This window comes from Chiloscyllium punctatum, chromosome 17 (genome assembly GCF_047496795.1).
Source record: "Chiloscyllium punctatum isolate Juve2018m chromosome 17, sChiPun1.3, whole genome shotgun sequence".
Lineage (NCBI taxonomy): Eukaryota > Metazoa > Chordata > Chondrichthyes > Orectolobiformes > Hemiscylliidae > Chiloscyllium > Chiloscyllium punctatum.
The window spans coordinates 95,110,724-95,129,407 of record NC_092755.1 but is presented as its reverse complement, the minus strand read 5'-3'; the positions used below and the strand labels follow the sequence as shown (position 1 = coordinate 95,129,407).

Sequence of the window (18,684 nt, the reverse complement as noted above, 5' to 3'; positions counted from 1 at the left end):
CCATGAGGTTAGTGGCAATACCATTAATTGGTGTGTTTGCCAGTTCAAATTCAGGGAAATCTCAGCTTTGATCCCAGGTCACTGAGAGAGAAACAGGAAAAAAGGCTGCAGACACTGCTGCACCATAATTAACCTTGGTGTGTCACAGGAACATAGGAACAGAAGTAGGCCATTCAGCCCCTCAAGCCTGTTCTACCATCCAATAGTCTGTAGTCATCTGCAGTCCAACTCCATATATCTACGTTTAGCCCAGGTCCCTTAACACCTTTGTTTAACAACAAGAAACTATCATGGATTTAAATTTAACAACTAACGCAGCATTCACTGCCTTTTATGGAAGAAGGTTGTGTTTCGAAGTGCTTTCTAACATCTCTCCTGAATGTCTGGCTCTAATTCTCAGAACATGCCCCAAGTTCTAGAATCTCTAATCAGTGAAAATAGTTTATCTTTACCCTGTCTTTTACTGTTAATATCTTGAAGACTTTGAACAGATCAGCCCCTGACTTTCTAAATTCGAGAGAAAACAGGCTTAATTTGTATAATCTCTTCTCAAAACAACCAGGTACGGTATCATTCTTGTAATCCTACATTGTACTCCCTCCAAGGCCGATACGTCTTTTCTAAGGTGGGGTTCCCAGGTCTACTCACTATACTCCAAGTGGGGGCTAACCAGGGTTTGTATAACTGCAGCAGAACTTCAGCAAAACTTCTCTATCCTTGTACTCCAACATTCCATTAGCCTTCTTAACTATGGAGGGCAGATCAGCCAGAAGTCTGTATCTGGTTACCTTTGAAGAAAAGTGTATGCATGAGAACAGGATTAGCAAAGTCTGAGGCTGACACTTACTGCAAATAAGAATGAACACAGTACTAGAATGGGAGATGGTGTAGTCCCAACGGGGATTCAATATCTTTACAGAGGAACAAATACTTTCTAAAAACAGTCAAAACTATGTGCAGTTAAGACTGAAATTATGATCAACTACAATTGTGTAAGAAACAGAACTGAGACTTCACTTGTAGCTATATTAAAGGCTTAAACTGAGATGACTGGCACAAAGACATTTCCTTCTCTTATTCACATTCTCTGATAATGTTTCAGACTTGAATCCTTGATCCACATTTATTGGCAAAAGAACATAACCTTCTGAAAATCCCAAACACTGAACACGCACATTCCAAATATTGAGAGATTAAAATAAGGCAATGACGGAATCAAATTGTTTGAAACTGATATCTTCATTGTTACTTTCACTAAGTTCGAAAATCTGTCTGCTGGTTCTTGCACAAGTGGCCAACACGATGTTTCATGAAATGAAACAAAGAACTGAAGATACTGGATACCTTGGCTTGACTGGAGGCTGTGATGGTCTTTAAAAGTGCTTTGGGTTGTTTAGAAAATTGTGATGTAGTTGCATCTATTTTGTCCCTGACCCTTTCCCCACACCCAAATGAATAACTCACAGATGATTTTAGCTATTTTCTTGTACTGTCACTGGCAAAGTTGAATGCACCAGATTTTCTTTTATGAATGACATTCAACAAAGTTCATCTTCCTATCTCCCAAAGGAGTCTCTTTCATAGCTGAGTCATTGCAGTGTTCCATCAACAACTTATCCTGTAGTGCTGTGATGATAAAGTCATGTAGATGTGTATATCCACTACTGTCACAAGATTGTATATTTTGTGCTGGTATGTCGGCCAAACTATCATGGCTGCCTCTGTGCCCACACAATACATCAGGATGGATTCTGTAGCTGACCTCTGTGCTGTGCCCAGATGAACAGGGATAAATAAGGGTATGAAGCTAAGTGCAGGGGATCACTGCATTTTTTCAATTCTCCCATATGCCAACTTAGGAGAAAAGAGAAAATGACAAAGATAATCTGTTCCTCCAAAAGTAGGCATTGCAATTGGACCATATTTTGCAGGGAATGAACAGGGCTACATTTAAATGTCTGCTTTCTCTTGCCTCTCAGAACAAGTTCAGCAATGAGATTAGGCATTCATATGAAACTGGGTTCATTTTAATATATAAGATTAATATATGAGGTGGTTAGCAAGTAGAATAACTTGTAGAGTAGGCTGGACTATCAGTCTTCGGGGTGGCTAACAATTGTCCTTTCTGAGTGCCCATCATAGAAACATAGAAACATAGAAAAAATACAGCGCAGTACAGGCCCTTTGGCCCTCGATGTTGCGCCAACCGAAGCCTACCTAACCTACACTAGCCCAATAACCACCATATGCTTGTCCAATGCCCGCGTAAATGACCATAAAGAGGGAGAGTCCACCACTGCTACTGGCAGGGCGGTCCATGAACTCACAACCTGCTGAGTAAAAAATCTACCCCTAACATCTGTCCTATACCTACCACCCCTTAATTTAAAGCTGTGTCCCCTAGTAACAGCTGACTTCATTAGCGGAAAAAGGTTCTCACTGTCAACCCTATCTATTCTGCAATTTCTGCTCAGTGCTGTTAATGACCTGGCGCCTTATTGTTGGGGCTTGGAGCAATAAGTTGCTCAGTAATCTTTGTCAGTGTTCACATTTTCAGAATCTGTGCATCCCCAGGCCTCACAACCCCCTTCTCCCCACCCGACCAGACCTCCAGCTGTAAATGTATCAAAAAATGTCTGAATAAAATGATTATGAAGTGAGCATTTTTTGTTAACTATAAGAATTGTTATTAAGCAGTTACAATACATCTTTCAAACTGTTCATTCTAGGCAGGAATCTGTTACATGGGTGACATACCCACAGTCCACTTTGTTATGATCCTTAATTCCCACTCAATAGTACATGCATGCAGCTAACTACTGAATTTAATAGAGTTGTAGATCCAGTTAACAGCAATGAAAATATTTCCTTTTCTATCTAGTCAAGTACTCAATTATCTGAATAGAGCACTGCTGACTAACTTGGTACTCACAACCTGAAAACAGAGAAGGAGACATCTCCTTTGCTGTCCCAAATATTAGAAAACACAATACCTAGCAACAGGATTGTGAGCAGCAGGAATATCTACCTTAGCTCCAAATCTGGCAGAATCACTTCACGTTGGAGTAATGATCTGTTACATACTTTAGTTACTAAATGAATGCAGTCCTTGTTTTTGGATTCCAATTGGAGAATCTTTGTCCTGGCTGTGTTTTTTTTTTGTTATGTCAAACTACATCCAGAATTAGTTAAGAAAGACTGTTTTAACCATGACAACAATTTATCTCTGTGTTAACAACTGTGGATTAACCCAGCAACATAGTGGAGCCTAACCTCTGTTAAAACCATCAATTTTGTTTAAAAAGAGTCACAATAGAAAGGAAAGTGCATTACTGTGGAGGATGGAAATCTGAAAAGTACAAATAGATAACATTGGAAATATTCAGCAGATCTGTCTCTCTGTGGAGAGGGCAACAGAGATAAGCCTGAAGGATTATTAAATGTACTGATATCTTTCATAATTTATGCCTCCATACTGCTTCTTTATAAAGTCACAGAGATGTACAGCATGGAAACAGACCCTTCGGTCCAACCTGTCCATGCCGATCAGATATCCCAACCCAATCTAGTCCCACCTGCCAGCACCCAGCCCATATCCCTCCAAACCCTTCCTATTCATATACCCATCCAAATGCCTCTTAAATGTTGCAATTGTACCAGCCTCCACCACATCCTCTGGCAGCTCATTCCATACCCGTACCACCCTCTGCGTGAAAAAGTTGCCCCTTAGGTCTCTTTTATATCTTTCCCCTCTCACCCTAAACCTATGCCCTCTAACTTTGCAGGTTTCAATTTTACTCTCGTTTTCGATGTCAGATAGCAGCTGTCCATGGCTCTGTCATCCATGTTTCCTTTAGACACATTGTCCACACATTTCTTTCTCCACAGGTGCTGCTAGAACTGCTGAGTACTTCACACCATTTTCTGCATTTTGTTTCAGATTTCCAGCATCTGTGGTATTTTACATTTGACATATAAGTCAGGTTTGTTTTTTCCGAAGCACAAAAGATTTTGGTGTGATTTGATTGTGATTTTTAAAGGACCTTACATGACAGGTAGAAAGAAACTTCCTCCACAGATAGGGGTGGCTCAGATAAGGAACCTTTACCCGAATCCAAGGTGAAAAATGTGCTGCTGGAAAAGCGCAGCAGGTCAGGCAGCATCCAAGGAGCAGGAGAATCGATGTTTCGGGCATGAGCCCTTCTTCAGGAATCCAAGGCCAGAGTAGATATAGAGTGGAGCTGAAAAGAGCACAGCAGGTCAAGCCATTTCAGAGGAGAAAGGGAGTCGACATTTCAGGTCAGAACCTTTCATCAGGATGAAAGCTGGGTCATGCCAAAAAAAGTCATAAAAATTTGGACAAAGTGGGAACTCTCTCCCATGAGGTATTTTGATGAGACCTATGTCACTCTAACTGTTAACCACCTCATATACAGCTATACAGAAGAAGCAATGAACCCAGCTCTAAATAAAATATCTAAATCCATTGTTGAAGGAAGACCTTAGACTCATCATGAGAGGCACAAAAATTCACAAACATCAGCTGTTACAGTTTCTTAGTCTGCAATTTATTTGTACTAAATCATGAAGACAGGATGGATCCATTGCAACCTATTCTTTTGCTGAACTGACCCACAGCAATAGTTTTGACAATATCTCTGAACAGTTGTATTCTTGTGAGAGTGGAGAGTGCAGGGAATGGATATCCTGCGAACTCTTGTTCCTGATCAACGTTTATTGACTACTGCTCGAGAGACAGAATAGATTGATTGGCCTCATGAATATTCGCCAAGCAGGCATTGATACTCCTACTCACCAACAACTGTGGGAAACTGTCTTCACAACACAGAAACATAAATGCGAACTGAATTATTAACTTTAAATGAGCTTTTTTTGCTAGCGAAGGAAGAGGGTGGAATTACGATACAGATTAGCCATGATCTCACAAAATGGTGGAACAGGTTCAAGAGCCAGAATGGCCTCTTTCTGTTCTGTCCATATACTGGGGTGAAAATATGTCATTTTCCCACATATTCTCCACAGATCAGTGTGCTACATCAAGGGTTAATTGCGAATTATTTGCATACTAACTTGCAAATGATTACGTAATTAAATGAGTTTCAGGTTACTAGCATCACAGATAAAAACCCTGCTTTTCTGGTACTGCTGCCAAATGTTATCCTATTCACACACCTGTGCTTTTCAGCAGCAATGTGATCAAAGTGATCTCAAGGCCAGGAAGGCGAAAGCTCATTCTGATAAAGTTGTCGTAATGCATGCTTAGATAAGCTAACTTAGCCTGAGACAAGAACCAAACTGGGGACCTCATGGTAAATACAGTTCAGCTTTACGTTGGTTTACCAAGTGAGCAATCAATAGATGTATAGCACATAACACTTCACTGTGGGTTTTTTAAAAGTGGCCCTTGATTAAGTCAATGCTCAGGACTCTCAGAATGTGTGTATCTTTACTGTTGACAATCAATAAATCCTCTAACTTAGGACTGAACCCCAGAAGTGACAAACTGGTATGTATGGTATTGGTATGAGGCAAGTCATGGCTTTCTCTGTTTTCATCTAGTTTTCATCCTGATCAGCAGCACTGACATGGCAATGTCTTCATTCAGCTGTCAAATGAAGCTTCCTGGAGAAGTGAATGCCAACTCTGGTATAATATTATAAAATGTCAAAGTAACTCCATGTATTTATTCACTTAAACGTTTACAATTGCACTTGTAGAAATATTTTGCAGATTATACTTTCACTTACAAACATTGTTTTATTTTGGATTTTGTACAAGTTTTGAATTTTTAAATAAACTCAAGAACCAAGATTGGAATCTAAGGAGAAACTGTGAGCAGGAAGTTACAGCAGAATAAGCACAACCTGAACAGTTAGAACATAGAACATAGAAAAGTACAGCACAGAACAGGCTCTTTGGCCCAGACGTTGTGCCGAGGTTTAATCCTAATGCAAAATATAATAACTTAACCCTACACACCCCTCAACTCACTGCTGTCCATATGCATGTCCAGAGTTGTTTAAGTGTCCCTAATGACTCTGGTCCCATCACCACCGCTGGCAACGCACTCCATGCATTCACCACTCTCTGCGTAAAGAACCTACCTCTGACGTCTCCTTTATATCTTCCTCCTAGTATCTTCAAACTATGAGTCCTCGTACCAGTCAATCCTGCCCTGGGGAAAAGTCTCTGGCTATTGACTCTATCTATTCCACTCATTATCTTGTATACCTCAATCAGGTCTCCTCCTTCTCTCCAGAGAGAAAGACCTGAGCTTATTCAACCATTCTCCATAAGGCAAGCCCTCCAGTTCAGGCAGCATCCTGGTAAACCTTCTTTGCACCCTCTTCAAAGCCTCTGTATCTTTCCTATAGTAAGGCAACCAGAACTGGACACAAGTGTGGTCTCACTAGGGACTTGTATAGCTGTAGCAAAACCTCGCGGCTCTTAAACTCGATCCCCCATTAATGAAAGCCAAAACACCATATGCTTTCTTAACAACCCTATCCACTTGGGTGGCAACTTTGAGGGATCTATGTACTTGAACACCCAGATCCCTCTGTTCCTCCACACTGCCAAGAATCCTGTCTTTAATCTATATTCAGCATTTGAGTTTGACCTTCCAAAATGCATCACTTCGCAGTTATCCAGGTTGAACTCCATCTGCCATTTCTCAGCCCAGTTCTGCATCCTGTCTATGTCACGCTGCAGCCTGCAGTAGCCCTCGATACTATCGATGGCACCTCTAACCTTTGTGTCATCTGCAAATTTACCAACCCACCCCTCAACCTCCTCTTCCATGTCATTTATAAAAACTACAAAGAGCAGAGATCCAAGAGCAGAGCCCTGCGGGACCCCACTCAACACTGACCTCCAGGCAGAATACTTTCCATCAACAACCACACTCTGCCTTCTGTCAGCCATCCAATTCTGAATCCAGATAGCCAAATCTCCCTGTATCCCATACTTCCTGAAGCTGATGGTTATCACGTGATTTGTTTCTGCATGTGATCAAATAGTTTCATTTTGAAAAAATGCAAAAAAACCCTGTTAATATAAAAATTATATAACTGTGCTTCATCTCAGTCTAAAAAAAATGGATGCATCAATTAATCATTCATGTTATTGATTTGCTGTTCCTGTTACTGAGGTTCTCACTGAAATTATCATCATCAGCAAATCGATTCTCACCACTCAGCCCATGATCGCACCCTGACCTACTCTTGTCCTGCTCCATGTCTGGATCCAACTTCCTTTCAGATCTGAAGAAGGGTTATACCAGACTCAAAACGTTAACTCTGTTTCCCCCTCCACAGATGCTGCCAGACCTGCTTGAGTTTCTCCAGCATTCTCGGTGTTCGAACTCAATCGTATTCAATGGTTTCTAGTGATCCTGAAAGGATACTAATATTTTACCCTGTTCAAAATAGGGGAGCAGGTCAGCTGCAGGAGAAAGCAGTCATTTAAATGTAGCCCTGCTCATTCCCTGCAAAATATGGTCCAATTGCAATGCCTACCTTTGGAGAAACAGATTTTCTTTGTCCTTTTCTCTTCCTTCCTAAATTCACACATGGGAGAATTGAATAAGTGCAGTGAACCCCTGCACTTACCTTCACACCCTTATTTACCCCTGTTCATGTGGGCACAGCACAGAGATAGGTTGCAGAAACCATCCTGATGTATTGTGCAGGCTCATATAGCTTGGCATACACACCAGAAAAAAATGCTGCTACTTTGTAACAGTGATGGATGTACACATCTTAATGGCTGCATCATGACAGCACTACAGGGTTAAGCTGTTGAAGGAACACTGCAGTGACTGGGCTCTGAAAGAGACTCCTCTGAGAGATAGAAAGATGAGCTTTGTTGGATGTCAGTCATGAAAGAAAATCTGATACATCCAGCTTTGTCAACGACAACAGAAGAAAATGAGTACAATGATCTGTGAGTTATTCAGGTGGGTGCGGGGAAAGGGACAGGGACAAAATAGATACAACTACATCACCATTTTCTAAACAACCCGAAGCACTCTTAAAGACCATATCAGCCCCCAGTCAAGCTAAATGCAGTTTGTTCAGACAACACAATTAAGCCACAAATTATGTCATTATTTTGCCTGTTACTAAAAAATTGATTGTTTTTTTGAACAACATTAATAAATAATTTAAAAATATTTTCCAATGTTGTACTCTGGCTTTTACAGTCTTGAATACTGCTGTTGCCAAGGATAGGGAAAATAAAATGTGTCAGTAACCATTTTTCAGAATGCTTACAGCAGTTTCCGGGGCATTTAAGCTGTTGCATTAAACCTGTGATTACTTCATTTAAAATTCATTTGAAAGTGCAGAGTCAAGAAACTGGAATGTAAGCAGCACACACCAGTCATCTGTATCTTAAAGGGCCAATGCATTTGCAGAAAGTGTGTCTGGAAAGCCTTTTGTTCCTAGATGTTTGCCTTTTAACCACATCAAAGATTAGTGTTTTATTTTATACATAACTCCAGCAGGAAGAAAAGGACAAATAGCTGCTTTGAATTTTGGACAGCAGCCAATACTGTATAAAAATCTTGTTCGTGGGCCCATAGAAAAGGGGAAATCAAAGATCCATTTAAGGGGAAGGTAGATAAAAATGTTATGGAGATAAGAAGGGTATACGGATAAGGTTAAATGACTTGATGAAAGGAGTCTTGTTTGGATCAGAACACCAGATGCTCCAGATGAGCTGAAGAGCCTGTTTCCTTATTATATAAAGATTAGGAAACACAGGTGGAAGGAGCGTGTAACCAGGGATACAGGGCCTCAGGTCAATAACAGGAGGCTACATGATAAAGGTGAAGAGTGTCAATGAAGCAACGAAGCAAGCAATGACAATTCACTTGGAAGGATTTTGGCTTTATGTGATAGAATAGCAACTGTTTACAATGAACAGCACCTTTAACATTGTCAACCATTCACTTCTTTGCAGTATAATTCAACAGAATTTGGCCTCAAGTCACATAAGGCGATATCATGACAGTTTGATCAAGGAAGCAGAATTTAAGGCATGTCTTAAAGGAATGGAGAGAGTTAGAGAAGCTTAGGGAGCCAACTCCAAGGTGAAGGCCTCAATGGTTGAAGGTAGTTTAAGCAAAGAGCTGACAATAAACTGACTGTCTATTTTACATCTTGCTCAGATTTAATTCCCAAGCAAGCCCATTGGGAGGAATACAATCCAGGCAGTTTATTACCTGTATTACACTATCATACAAGGTCAAAATCTGTCTCATGGGTCTGTAGCGATTTTATTTCAAGTTCTTTGATCTCAAATCGAATGTGGGCAAAATTTGATACATATCAGTGAATTTTAATTAGCCATGTCATGACAGAAATGCAACAGTGAAAATCCTTCACCCTCCACTGAATGTTAGTAATTTTCAGTGCACGGTATAAAGGACTTTGTCTGGTAGGCAGACAAGATTCACATCAGGATGGAGATTAACTGAATGGATCTTGTATGTTAATCAGCTTCCTGTCCCCATATTAACCATCCAGTGCATGAAGCATTCTGTGTCTTAATGTATTAGAAACATCTTGTACAATAGGAGTTTGTTTCATTTCAATACACAGGCTGCAATCAGCACTACTCTTCCAACACACTTCAGAGAACCAGCCCTACTATTCAACACGGTAAAAAATACCTCAAGTATTGAGAAAAAGGTTTTTGAGAAGTCTGTAATTTGTGTTGTGACGAGAGTGAGGTACCACAAGGATTGATGCTTGGGAACCAGCTGATCATAATCTATGTCAATGATATGGATGTGGTGATGAAATATAATATTTCCAAGGTTGCTGATGACACAAAATTAGATGGGAACATGAGTTGCGAAGAGGCGTCAATAGAATTTAACCAGGCTAAGGAATTGAATGCAATATAATATAGAAAAATCTGAAATCGTTTACTTTAGTATTTGGGCCGATCGTGGGGCAAGGGGCAAGTTCCTCTGACACTGTGTCAGATACAGGCGGTGTGTAATGCACAGGAGCTTGCCCCTTGCACCCAGAGCACCTCAGGGGAAGTTCATTCTCTTCTTGCAGCAAGGCATCGATGATGCAAGATCCGCTGTGTCCATCTCAGATTCAGAGGTCTCCTCAATGCTGACAGAGAGGGAGAACCCACAGATTCGGACAGTCTTTCCAACTGTTCCGTGGGGCAGGACATGTTCTGCTCCTGCACCATTTGTGAGTTTGCAGCTTTCATAAGGTCCATGTGCTTGTTCAGGACCATCACACTGACCCAAACTTTATGCGTCACAGGGCCTGATCTCGCGTCGACTGTGCCTCTTACCCATGTACGGCCATTTCTGTGGTACTTTCACCAAACTTCATCCCCTGAAGTAAACTGTCTCTCCTGCTTAATGGAGTCTCGTGTTTGGCATTGGCATTCCTGATGCCATTTCACCCTCCCGCGCCAGCTCCAGGAAGATTAGATTTAACCTGGTGCAGAGTCTTTGCCTCATTAGCAACTCTGCTGGAGCTGTCCCTGTAGTTGCATGAGGGGTGGTCCTATAGTCACTAGGAACCAGCAAAGTTTGGTTTCTAGCAAAGCTGTAGGCTGATTTTTCAAGCCTGCTTTCAATGTTTGGGCTGCTCTTTCTGCTAGGCCATTGGATGCTGAATGATATGAAGAGTCCCTAAATGCCAAAAGCCATTCAACCTTAGGAAATACTCAAATTCCCTGCTGGTAAACAATATCCTATTATCTGTGACCAACACTTCCGGGAGTCTGTGTATTGTAAAAGATGTGCGCAGTTTTTCTAATGTCAGTCCTTTATTTGACAAATGGACAAATGACCAATCATTTTGAATGGGCATCTACAATAACTAGGAACATTAAGCCCATGAAAGGACCTGCATAGTCAATGTGCAACCGAGTCCAGGGTTTACCCAGCCATTCCCATGAATGTGGGGGAGCTGCTGGCCATGAGTTTTGTCCTTGTTGGCACTCAGGGCACTGCCCCACAAACGCAGCTATGTCTGCATCCAATCCTGGCCACCAGACATAACGTCTCACCACATTTTCACTTTTAAACCCATGGATGAACCTGGTGGGTTTCAGCCAGTTTCCAGCAGTGATCCTTGCTCAGGACAATCACTCTTGCTCCCCATAATAATATACAGTCCTCTACTAAGATGTGGTCTGTCCAGAAAGTTTCAGTTCTAGCTGTGATAACCCTTTGGTTTCCCCCAGCACCACCAGCTTTCTCAGTTTTGCTCGGACCAGATCTTTCTGCATCCAAAGTGTGATATTGTCAGCTGTGACTGGAAGTGTATCCAAAAAATTTAAAACATTACAGACTCTTCCGCTGGTGGTACCACTGGCTGAGGGGATTGAGAACCCTGGAAGAGAGTAAGAGGTAGCCCATTTGGGATTGAGATGAGAAGGGATTTCTTCACTCAGAGGGCGGTGGGTCTTTGGAATTCTCTACCACGGATGGAGACTCAGTCAGAGTACATTCAAAGCAAAATCTGAAATTTACTAAATAGTATGGATGCCAAGGGATGGAGGATAGTGTAGGGAAATGGTGTTGAGGCACAAAATCAGCCATGATCGAGCTGAGTGGCAGAGCAGGCGCAAGGATCTGATTGCTCTATACCTGTTCCTTTTTCCTGTCTTCATATGTGTCTATAATATCCCTGGTCTCCTGCTTCCTGACATAGCAACTGTAATGAACCCTGATCAATAATTAATGCAAGCACCAATTGAGTTGCTGACTATTGCTGGTATTTTTCCGTCTCCGCCTCATTAACAAAACTGATGAACAAAATGTTATGACAGATTCAATCTCCCTCTCATTGTCTCATTATTTATGTCGGAACAAAAGCATTTCATTCCTGATCACTTGCTGATTCTCTCACTCACTAAACAATTTCAGCTATTCTGAAGACAGATTCATACTGAAATGAAAGTAGTGTTCCACTTGCCCACAACATTGGATTAGTGCAGACTGGGAGAGGAACCTACCATTTTACAGCAGGGGGGTCTAGGATTCAGCTCTTTGTTGGTGCTGAGCTAATGGATCTCAAGTGGAGAATTTCAGCTAATCTCAGTGTCCCTGAGCCTGTGAGAGAAATGGAACCATCCGAGAACCTAATTGCTGACTGTAAAAAGACTGTAAAAAGTGGATCAGACAGCGCCACATTATCTTCGTAGAAATTTGAGAGAGGAGGGAACCCCTTCAATTAGACTACAGTGTATGCATCCTAGACAAGTAAAAGTTATTAATTTAGTAGTTTAATGGATATAATAAAGAATACAAATTGTTGGGATGACGATGCTTGTAATCTACATCACAAACCAGTCTAGGACTGGGTATAATTTCTCTCTAAAAGTATCAATCCACAGGTTTTTGTTTCTTCCTGCATCTTCACTGTATTAGTCCCAAAAATGGAGGGTGCTTTTATTTAACAAGCAACTCAAATGTATTGAAGAGCAGTAATTGTTGTTACAGAAATAAAAGCCGAGAGTGTGTACAGTGAGGACTCTCAAATGTCAATTCAGACAAATGACCAAGAGAGTTATTGAGATTTATCATTAAATTTACAGGACCCCAAATCTGTGGAACTCCAATCTTGCTCAGTCTTTTCTTCCATTACAATCTGACAACTTTTAAAACCAAGCATGGTATCATTAGCAGCAACACGTGAAGTGATACATTTTGGTGGGAAGAACCAGGAAAGTCAATAAAAAATGAAGGATTCAATTCTCATGAGGGTGCAGTGGCAGAGGTACCCAGGGTGATGTGTACACAAATTGTTGAAGGTGGCAGGTCAGGTTAAGACAAAATCCTGGGCTTTATTTTCAGAACTTCAGAATATAGGAAACAAATGTGCTGAATCTTATGTCGGTTTTGTTGATTGTTATGGAGGATTTCTCACTACAAAACCGAACAAGATCTCTCACTGTATTTTAGAAAACCTCCTCATTAACCAACTGTCCCAGCCCTACAACACCCCTCTCACTTGATTCGAGGTTTATCCCACCACTCACCATTCCCAAAACAGCTCATCATTCCTGGATAACCTCCCGAAAGACTGGGGACCATACCATTTTTAAAAGGCTGCTGTGCCAGAATGCACACTGGCATATCGAAGCTGCCCTGCTCGGGGTGGACTATCATTCTGAAGATTTCAGAGAAGGGAAGAGGGCATCGCAACTCTCTGACAGAAACCTGGAGGCTCCGATCAAGGGGGTGATGTCGAGCACTGGAGTCCTTTTCCCAGAGAACTGGTAGAGGAGGACATACTCCCAGGCCCTTGCAGCCTGGTCAGAGGTTGCTGTCTGGGTCAATGCCACCTCCCTGGTGTGGAAGAATGGCCAGCCGTGCTGTAAGAAGGTCAGTGACCTTCTCCACTCCACCAGGATAAATGCCACCACCTTCTCTCTGAAACCTCACACTAACTCTCTCTCTGCTACTGCACCCACCTCCTACCCAAGGCTCATGCCACTCTCACTACTGTCTGTAACATCTTCCCTCACTTGTTCTCATTCCCATCACCCTATCCTCCCAGTGTCCTACACTGGTAACCCTGCACAACCTCACCGCTGCCTCCGCACTCGCTTGGGACATCTCTACACTTTTCAAACACCTGCAAGAACGCGAGCATCATTTTCATCACACTCAATCCCTCCCTTTTTCTCCTTCCACATTTTAACAACAATCAGTGCTAGTTTCATAGTCATAATCACCAAGATAGCTTTCAATTCAAGATTTTAATTATTGAATTTAAATTCCACTAGCTGCAACAGTGGGACCTGAACTCATATTACCAGATCAGGAGCCTACACCTCTGGATTACTGGGCCAGTGACATTACAAGACCAGTCACTGCCTGCGTTGCCCCTTTCCACCTGGAGCACAGCATGACAAACAGGAACTTGGGTAAACATTTCTCCTTCTTGTTGATAGCTACTGAGGACAACTATAACATCTGACATCTGTCATTAAATATCTCAGCACAAGCTGAGAATCAAACCTGGGACTGAGGTGTGACACCATGAGATGCACTGGATCGAAAGATAACTCTTGAGCCACAAAAGTTTTGCCATCAACACCCAAGTTGCATTGAGTTAGTAAATACAAATACAAAGGTATTTCATTTCTTACCACCAACATCATTCACCCTGTCAATAATTGTGATATTCACAAATCCTGAATCAAAGGAAAGTCTTAACTTACCCAATGACATACATGTCAATTCTTGCATCAACTGAATTCAGACCCAAAAGTGAAGAAACATCATCGGGTGGAACCGCAGTGCCAACATTCCATGTGATGATTTGCATGCTGTCAAAATTAGAAATACATTTTTAAAGGAGAAAACATAACATTGGAAAAATACCTTGAACATGCTCAGGTCAAATTATTTTTCATTGTGTTGCTGAATCAATGGGATTGGAGATCAATGGGACCAGCGCAGACTGAGGAACTCAAATACTCTTACACGCTGAATAAAAATGGACTACCATTATTCAACTTTTCATCAATCGACTTTAATACCCTAGAGTCTTACATGGACTGAAATATGGTTTTAATTGAAACAGGACACCCCTAACCAAAACTGGGTTTGTGCTCAGCTGACAAGTCCAAGCGTTCATATGGAATATATGAAAACGGCTGCATCAGAATTACCATTTTAATCAAGACATGCTGAAACTCAGTGAAATATCAAAAACATTGCAGCTCTTGTTTTACTCACACTCACATATGGAGCTGAAAAGAGATGAAACCTGCAGAGTGTTCAATTTGATGAAGTCAAAGGAGGTAGATTGATAAAATGTGAGTGAAGCCTAATACAGTAGCTTTCACCCATAATACAGTTGCTTTGAGAAACAAGGTGTGAGAAAGTAACACAGATTGATAACAGCAGGAATACTGAAAGCTCTTCTCTCTCGCTCTCTCGCCCAATTTGAAATAACAATGCCAGTGAAAAAGAAACTTGGAAAAACCACTGTTCACTGAGAAATCTAGGTTTCTAGGAACTTCTATATTCCTGAGGAAGCAACGCTACAACTAAATTGTTGGGATTTAAGTGTTACTTTCACAGTGGGTTCTAAAAACTCCATTCTGTATCTTCCTGTATCTTTCTGTCTCTGTAGACACACTCCTCCCCTCTTCCTTTTAGCTTATTATCTGCATTTCATGTAAGCATTCGATGTTGCCTTTTCTCCTCATGTTGAAAATGTGATAAAATTCCACTTTCTTTCATTCAAGAAAACCTTGGAACTGGTTTCTCTCCAGTTCTGATTGGTAAACCAACTTGAATTGAAGTGTTATGACTAAAAAGAACATTATTGCACTTCACTGGGATAGCATACTGGAAATCAGGCCCTAGTATTCCCAGAGAAATCACAGAAGTTAATTTTTTTGAAATATACAAATCTCTCCATTTAACCCATCATTTAGACCCAAATTGACAGAAAGCACAGACCAGGTTTCACTATATAATAGAAATTACTGTTTATTACAAGCATTCAGACACCAGCTCAGGGTGAATAATTGTGACCTATAGATATATAACACCAATAATTAAACTTGAACTCCCTAATAAGCTCCTCATTACACACATAAGCAGGGAGATAAAGAAAAAAAATGAACAGGTAGGGAATACAGGGATATGGACTGTGCTCACAGTAGATGGGATTAGTTTACACTGGCATCATGGTCAGCACAGACATGGTAGACCAAGCGGCCTATTCCCATGCTGATCTATATTCTATGTTCTTAAATTACAGCTTATGGACAGAGGGATAAACTGGGAAGACAGGTCAATGATCCTTGCTCACAAGAGTTGCCAAGATCGTTCTTGTGCTGATCAGAGAGTGCTTCTTGATCTTCTTTTTCCAGATGCTTCCTCTGGTTTTCCAGAAGCACAACATGGCTGGGTCGCTTTTAAAAAAGTCTCTGACTCATTAATTAACTGCCAGAGGCAAAATAAAATGATTTTCTTCAGGCCTAAAGTGGCTTTTAATGCTGAGAACAGAGAGAGCTCCTGAGTTGATGGGGCTCTAAAGGTTTCTCACTATCTTTTACACAGGTCAAAGCCGTTCAGCTAACTGAGAACCAATCACATAGCTGTTGACAGGCAAAATGCCTTTGTCATCAATAACCAGTTACTAGCCCATAGACCAATCAGCTACTTGTATCAACCAAAGCTCCATTTGTATGCACCCCTTTCACTCCAACTTATCTGCAAACTATACTTCAACTACTGCTAGATCAGCAGCTGTGCAAACAATGTGTCAGGTTATTTGCTTTCAAACATGCAACAATCCCCCTACCATCCTTAATTTTTAAAACAGTTCTTTCTTTCTCATTTCAGGCCACAATTAGAAATTAGACTTAAGAAGACACAGTTTTTACAATACTTATTACAACTGACCAAAAATGGGTTTAAAAAAAGGAGCTGATCACCCCTCCTCACCTGGCCACTACATCTGTCTATTTGAATGGTTGGTAGGAAGATAGAGGGCAAGGAATGTTGTGTGTGACACAGCAGCCAGTACTGTTGGTATGGACCAGTACTCTGGAGCTTTGCTTCAAAATCATTGGGTACCAGGGAGTATTTATGTAGAACTTTCTCTAAAGAAATTAAACAGGTAGGTGGATTCCATAATGGAGTAGATTGCATGTGGTGCATATGGGAAAAAAAAGACTTGATAAACCAATATCCCTCTTCTGTTTCATGTTCTCTTATTCCTTTTTCAAAATGACTCTACTTTCAGGAGGTTTCAGTTTTGCAATGACTTGCAGCTTACTCATTTCTGTCACTTAGTTCAACATCCAAATATTTAATTTTAGTTTCAGGGCCACCATTTGACGCTCACATTCTACCAAACACACTCAATGTTTCAGTTTCACAGTGTTAGCTCATGCTGTTCTGTTCAATCTTAACTGCAATTGAGTAACTTTTTTCCAATAAAAAGACTTAACTAAGACATATCAAAGCAAGTAGATTCACTATGTAAACCTTCTGAATTAACCTCCATTAATTCTCCTCTCAGCTTGCTCTGCTTAACTGAAGGTGATCCGGATATAAGGCTCTTCTCATGCAATTTCTTATTGTAAGCTTCACATTAATGAGTGTCTGTAAGTTTCATATTGTAAGCTTCAAATAAATGTCTTTTTGAGCATGTTTTAGTCAGAAGGTTTCTTTGCAATTATAGTAAGTTACTCCATTCGCAACTTCTTACTTGGAAATTTCCAAGACAGAAGAAGAAATAATCAAGCTGTGATTGTACATCACTTTCCCAAGAATATTGTGAACATTTTTCATTCATTTCCTCACCCGTGTGCTGGACACTGATGAATCTCAATAGAACATAGAACATTACAGAGCAGTACAGGCCCTTCGGCCCTCGATGTGCGCCAACCTGTCATACCAATCTGAAGCCCATCTAACCTACACTATTCCATGTGCGCCCATATGCTTGTCCAATAACGACTTCAATGTTAATTATATATTAATTGAGTGCTTAATTGAATTCAGATACTGGGCAGTAACTCAAACTTATTTATGTTTCTATATATGGAAGCAGATGGAAATAGTGTTTGTTGGTTTTGAAGGAACATGTTTTGGTTAAAGAATTATCAGTGTGTAAAGACTGGGCTCTAGTTCAGCCCTTCACTGCCTGGTTATCTTAGTTGCAACACTGTTGATTGCACTCAGATTGGTAGTAAAGATGCTGTATAAACTTGGTTTAGTTTAGCTTTGCTTAAAGCTTAGCTTTACAAACTAGGATTAGTTAGGGTCTTGTTCACCGCTTGTTAAACTGAACTCAAAAGTGGATGAAAGAAATACATAAGATCAGAACAGAATTGTCTTGAGATCATCCACATGGCAACATGACCCACTAATGTCTAAACCTATGTTAAAAACGGCCATTTACACAATGATTAGATTCAAGCATTTTGAGATATTCTGAGGTGAAAAATGCTACATGAATGCCAAGTCTTTCTTTTTACTTGGGCTTCCTAGGTGCATTAAACTAGACCATGACTGAAAGCTTCATCTTCAAGAGCCGAGGAATGAAAACTGACAGATGAAGTCATTAACCAGGGGAGAGTCATACTGATGGAAATTAATTTGGAGGAGTTGGACTTGGCTGGACAAAGTTAAAAATCATATAACACCAGGTTATAGTCCAACAGAGTTATTTGGAAGCACTAGTTTTTGAAGCACTGCTTCTTTATCAACCTCCTGACGATGAAGCAGTGCTTCGAAAGCTAGTGCCTCCAAATAAATCTATTGGACTATAACCTGGTGTTGTATGATTTTTAACTTTGGTGGAAATTGAACTGCTGAAACCTTGTGCACGGAAGGAAATTAACCTGTGAGCAATTAAAAACACCATTAGTTAATAGAGATTCTGTTGCTCCACTACAAAGGAAAAAAGGTGTTCCAAAAGCAGTGCCAATTTACCACTGAACAGATTGTAACCTGCGGCTTCTGTATAGAAAACTCCCCCAGTCCCTGAGGAGCTTTGATTAAACAAGGTCAGGAAAATTACAAAGTAATACGCCCCACGAACTTCTCACCTAAACAACTAGCTATTAATTTCTTAGTTAACCTATAATCACCCCTCAGTGACGTCATCAATTTAATTTCATTCGCAAAGTTGTTTCCAG

At 40.7% G+C, this 18,684-nt stretch overlaps 1 protein-coding gene across 4 annotated transcripts in view; it reads right to left on the bottom strand.

Moving 5' to 3' along the window:
• Nucleotides 1-18,684, bottom strand: part of inpp5jb (inositol polyphosphate-5-phosphatase Jb) — an 86,412-nt gene that overhangs the window by 47,902 nt on the left and 19,826 nt on the right. For all 4 annotated transcript variants that reach the window (XM_072587989.1, XM_072587988.1, XM_072587991.1 and 1 more), the window contains exon 3: nt 14,236-14,343. In XM_072587989.1, the coding sequence (XP_072444090.1) occupies nt 14,236-14,343 (108 nt within the window). The remainder of the gene's footprint in view (nt 1-14,235; nt 14,344-18,684) is intronic.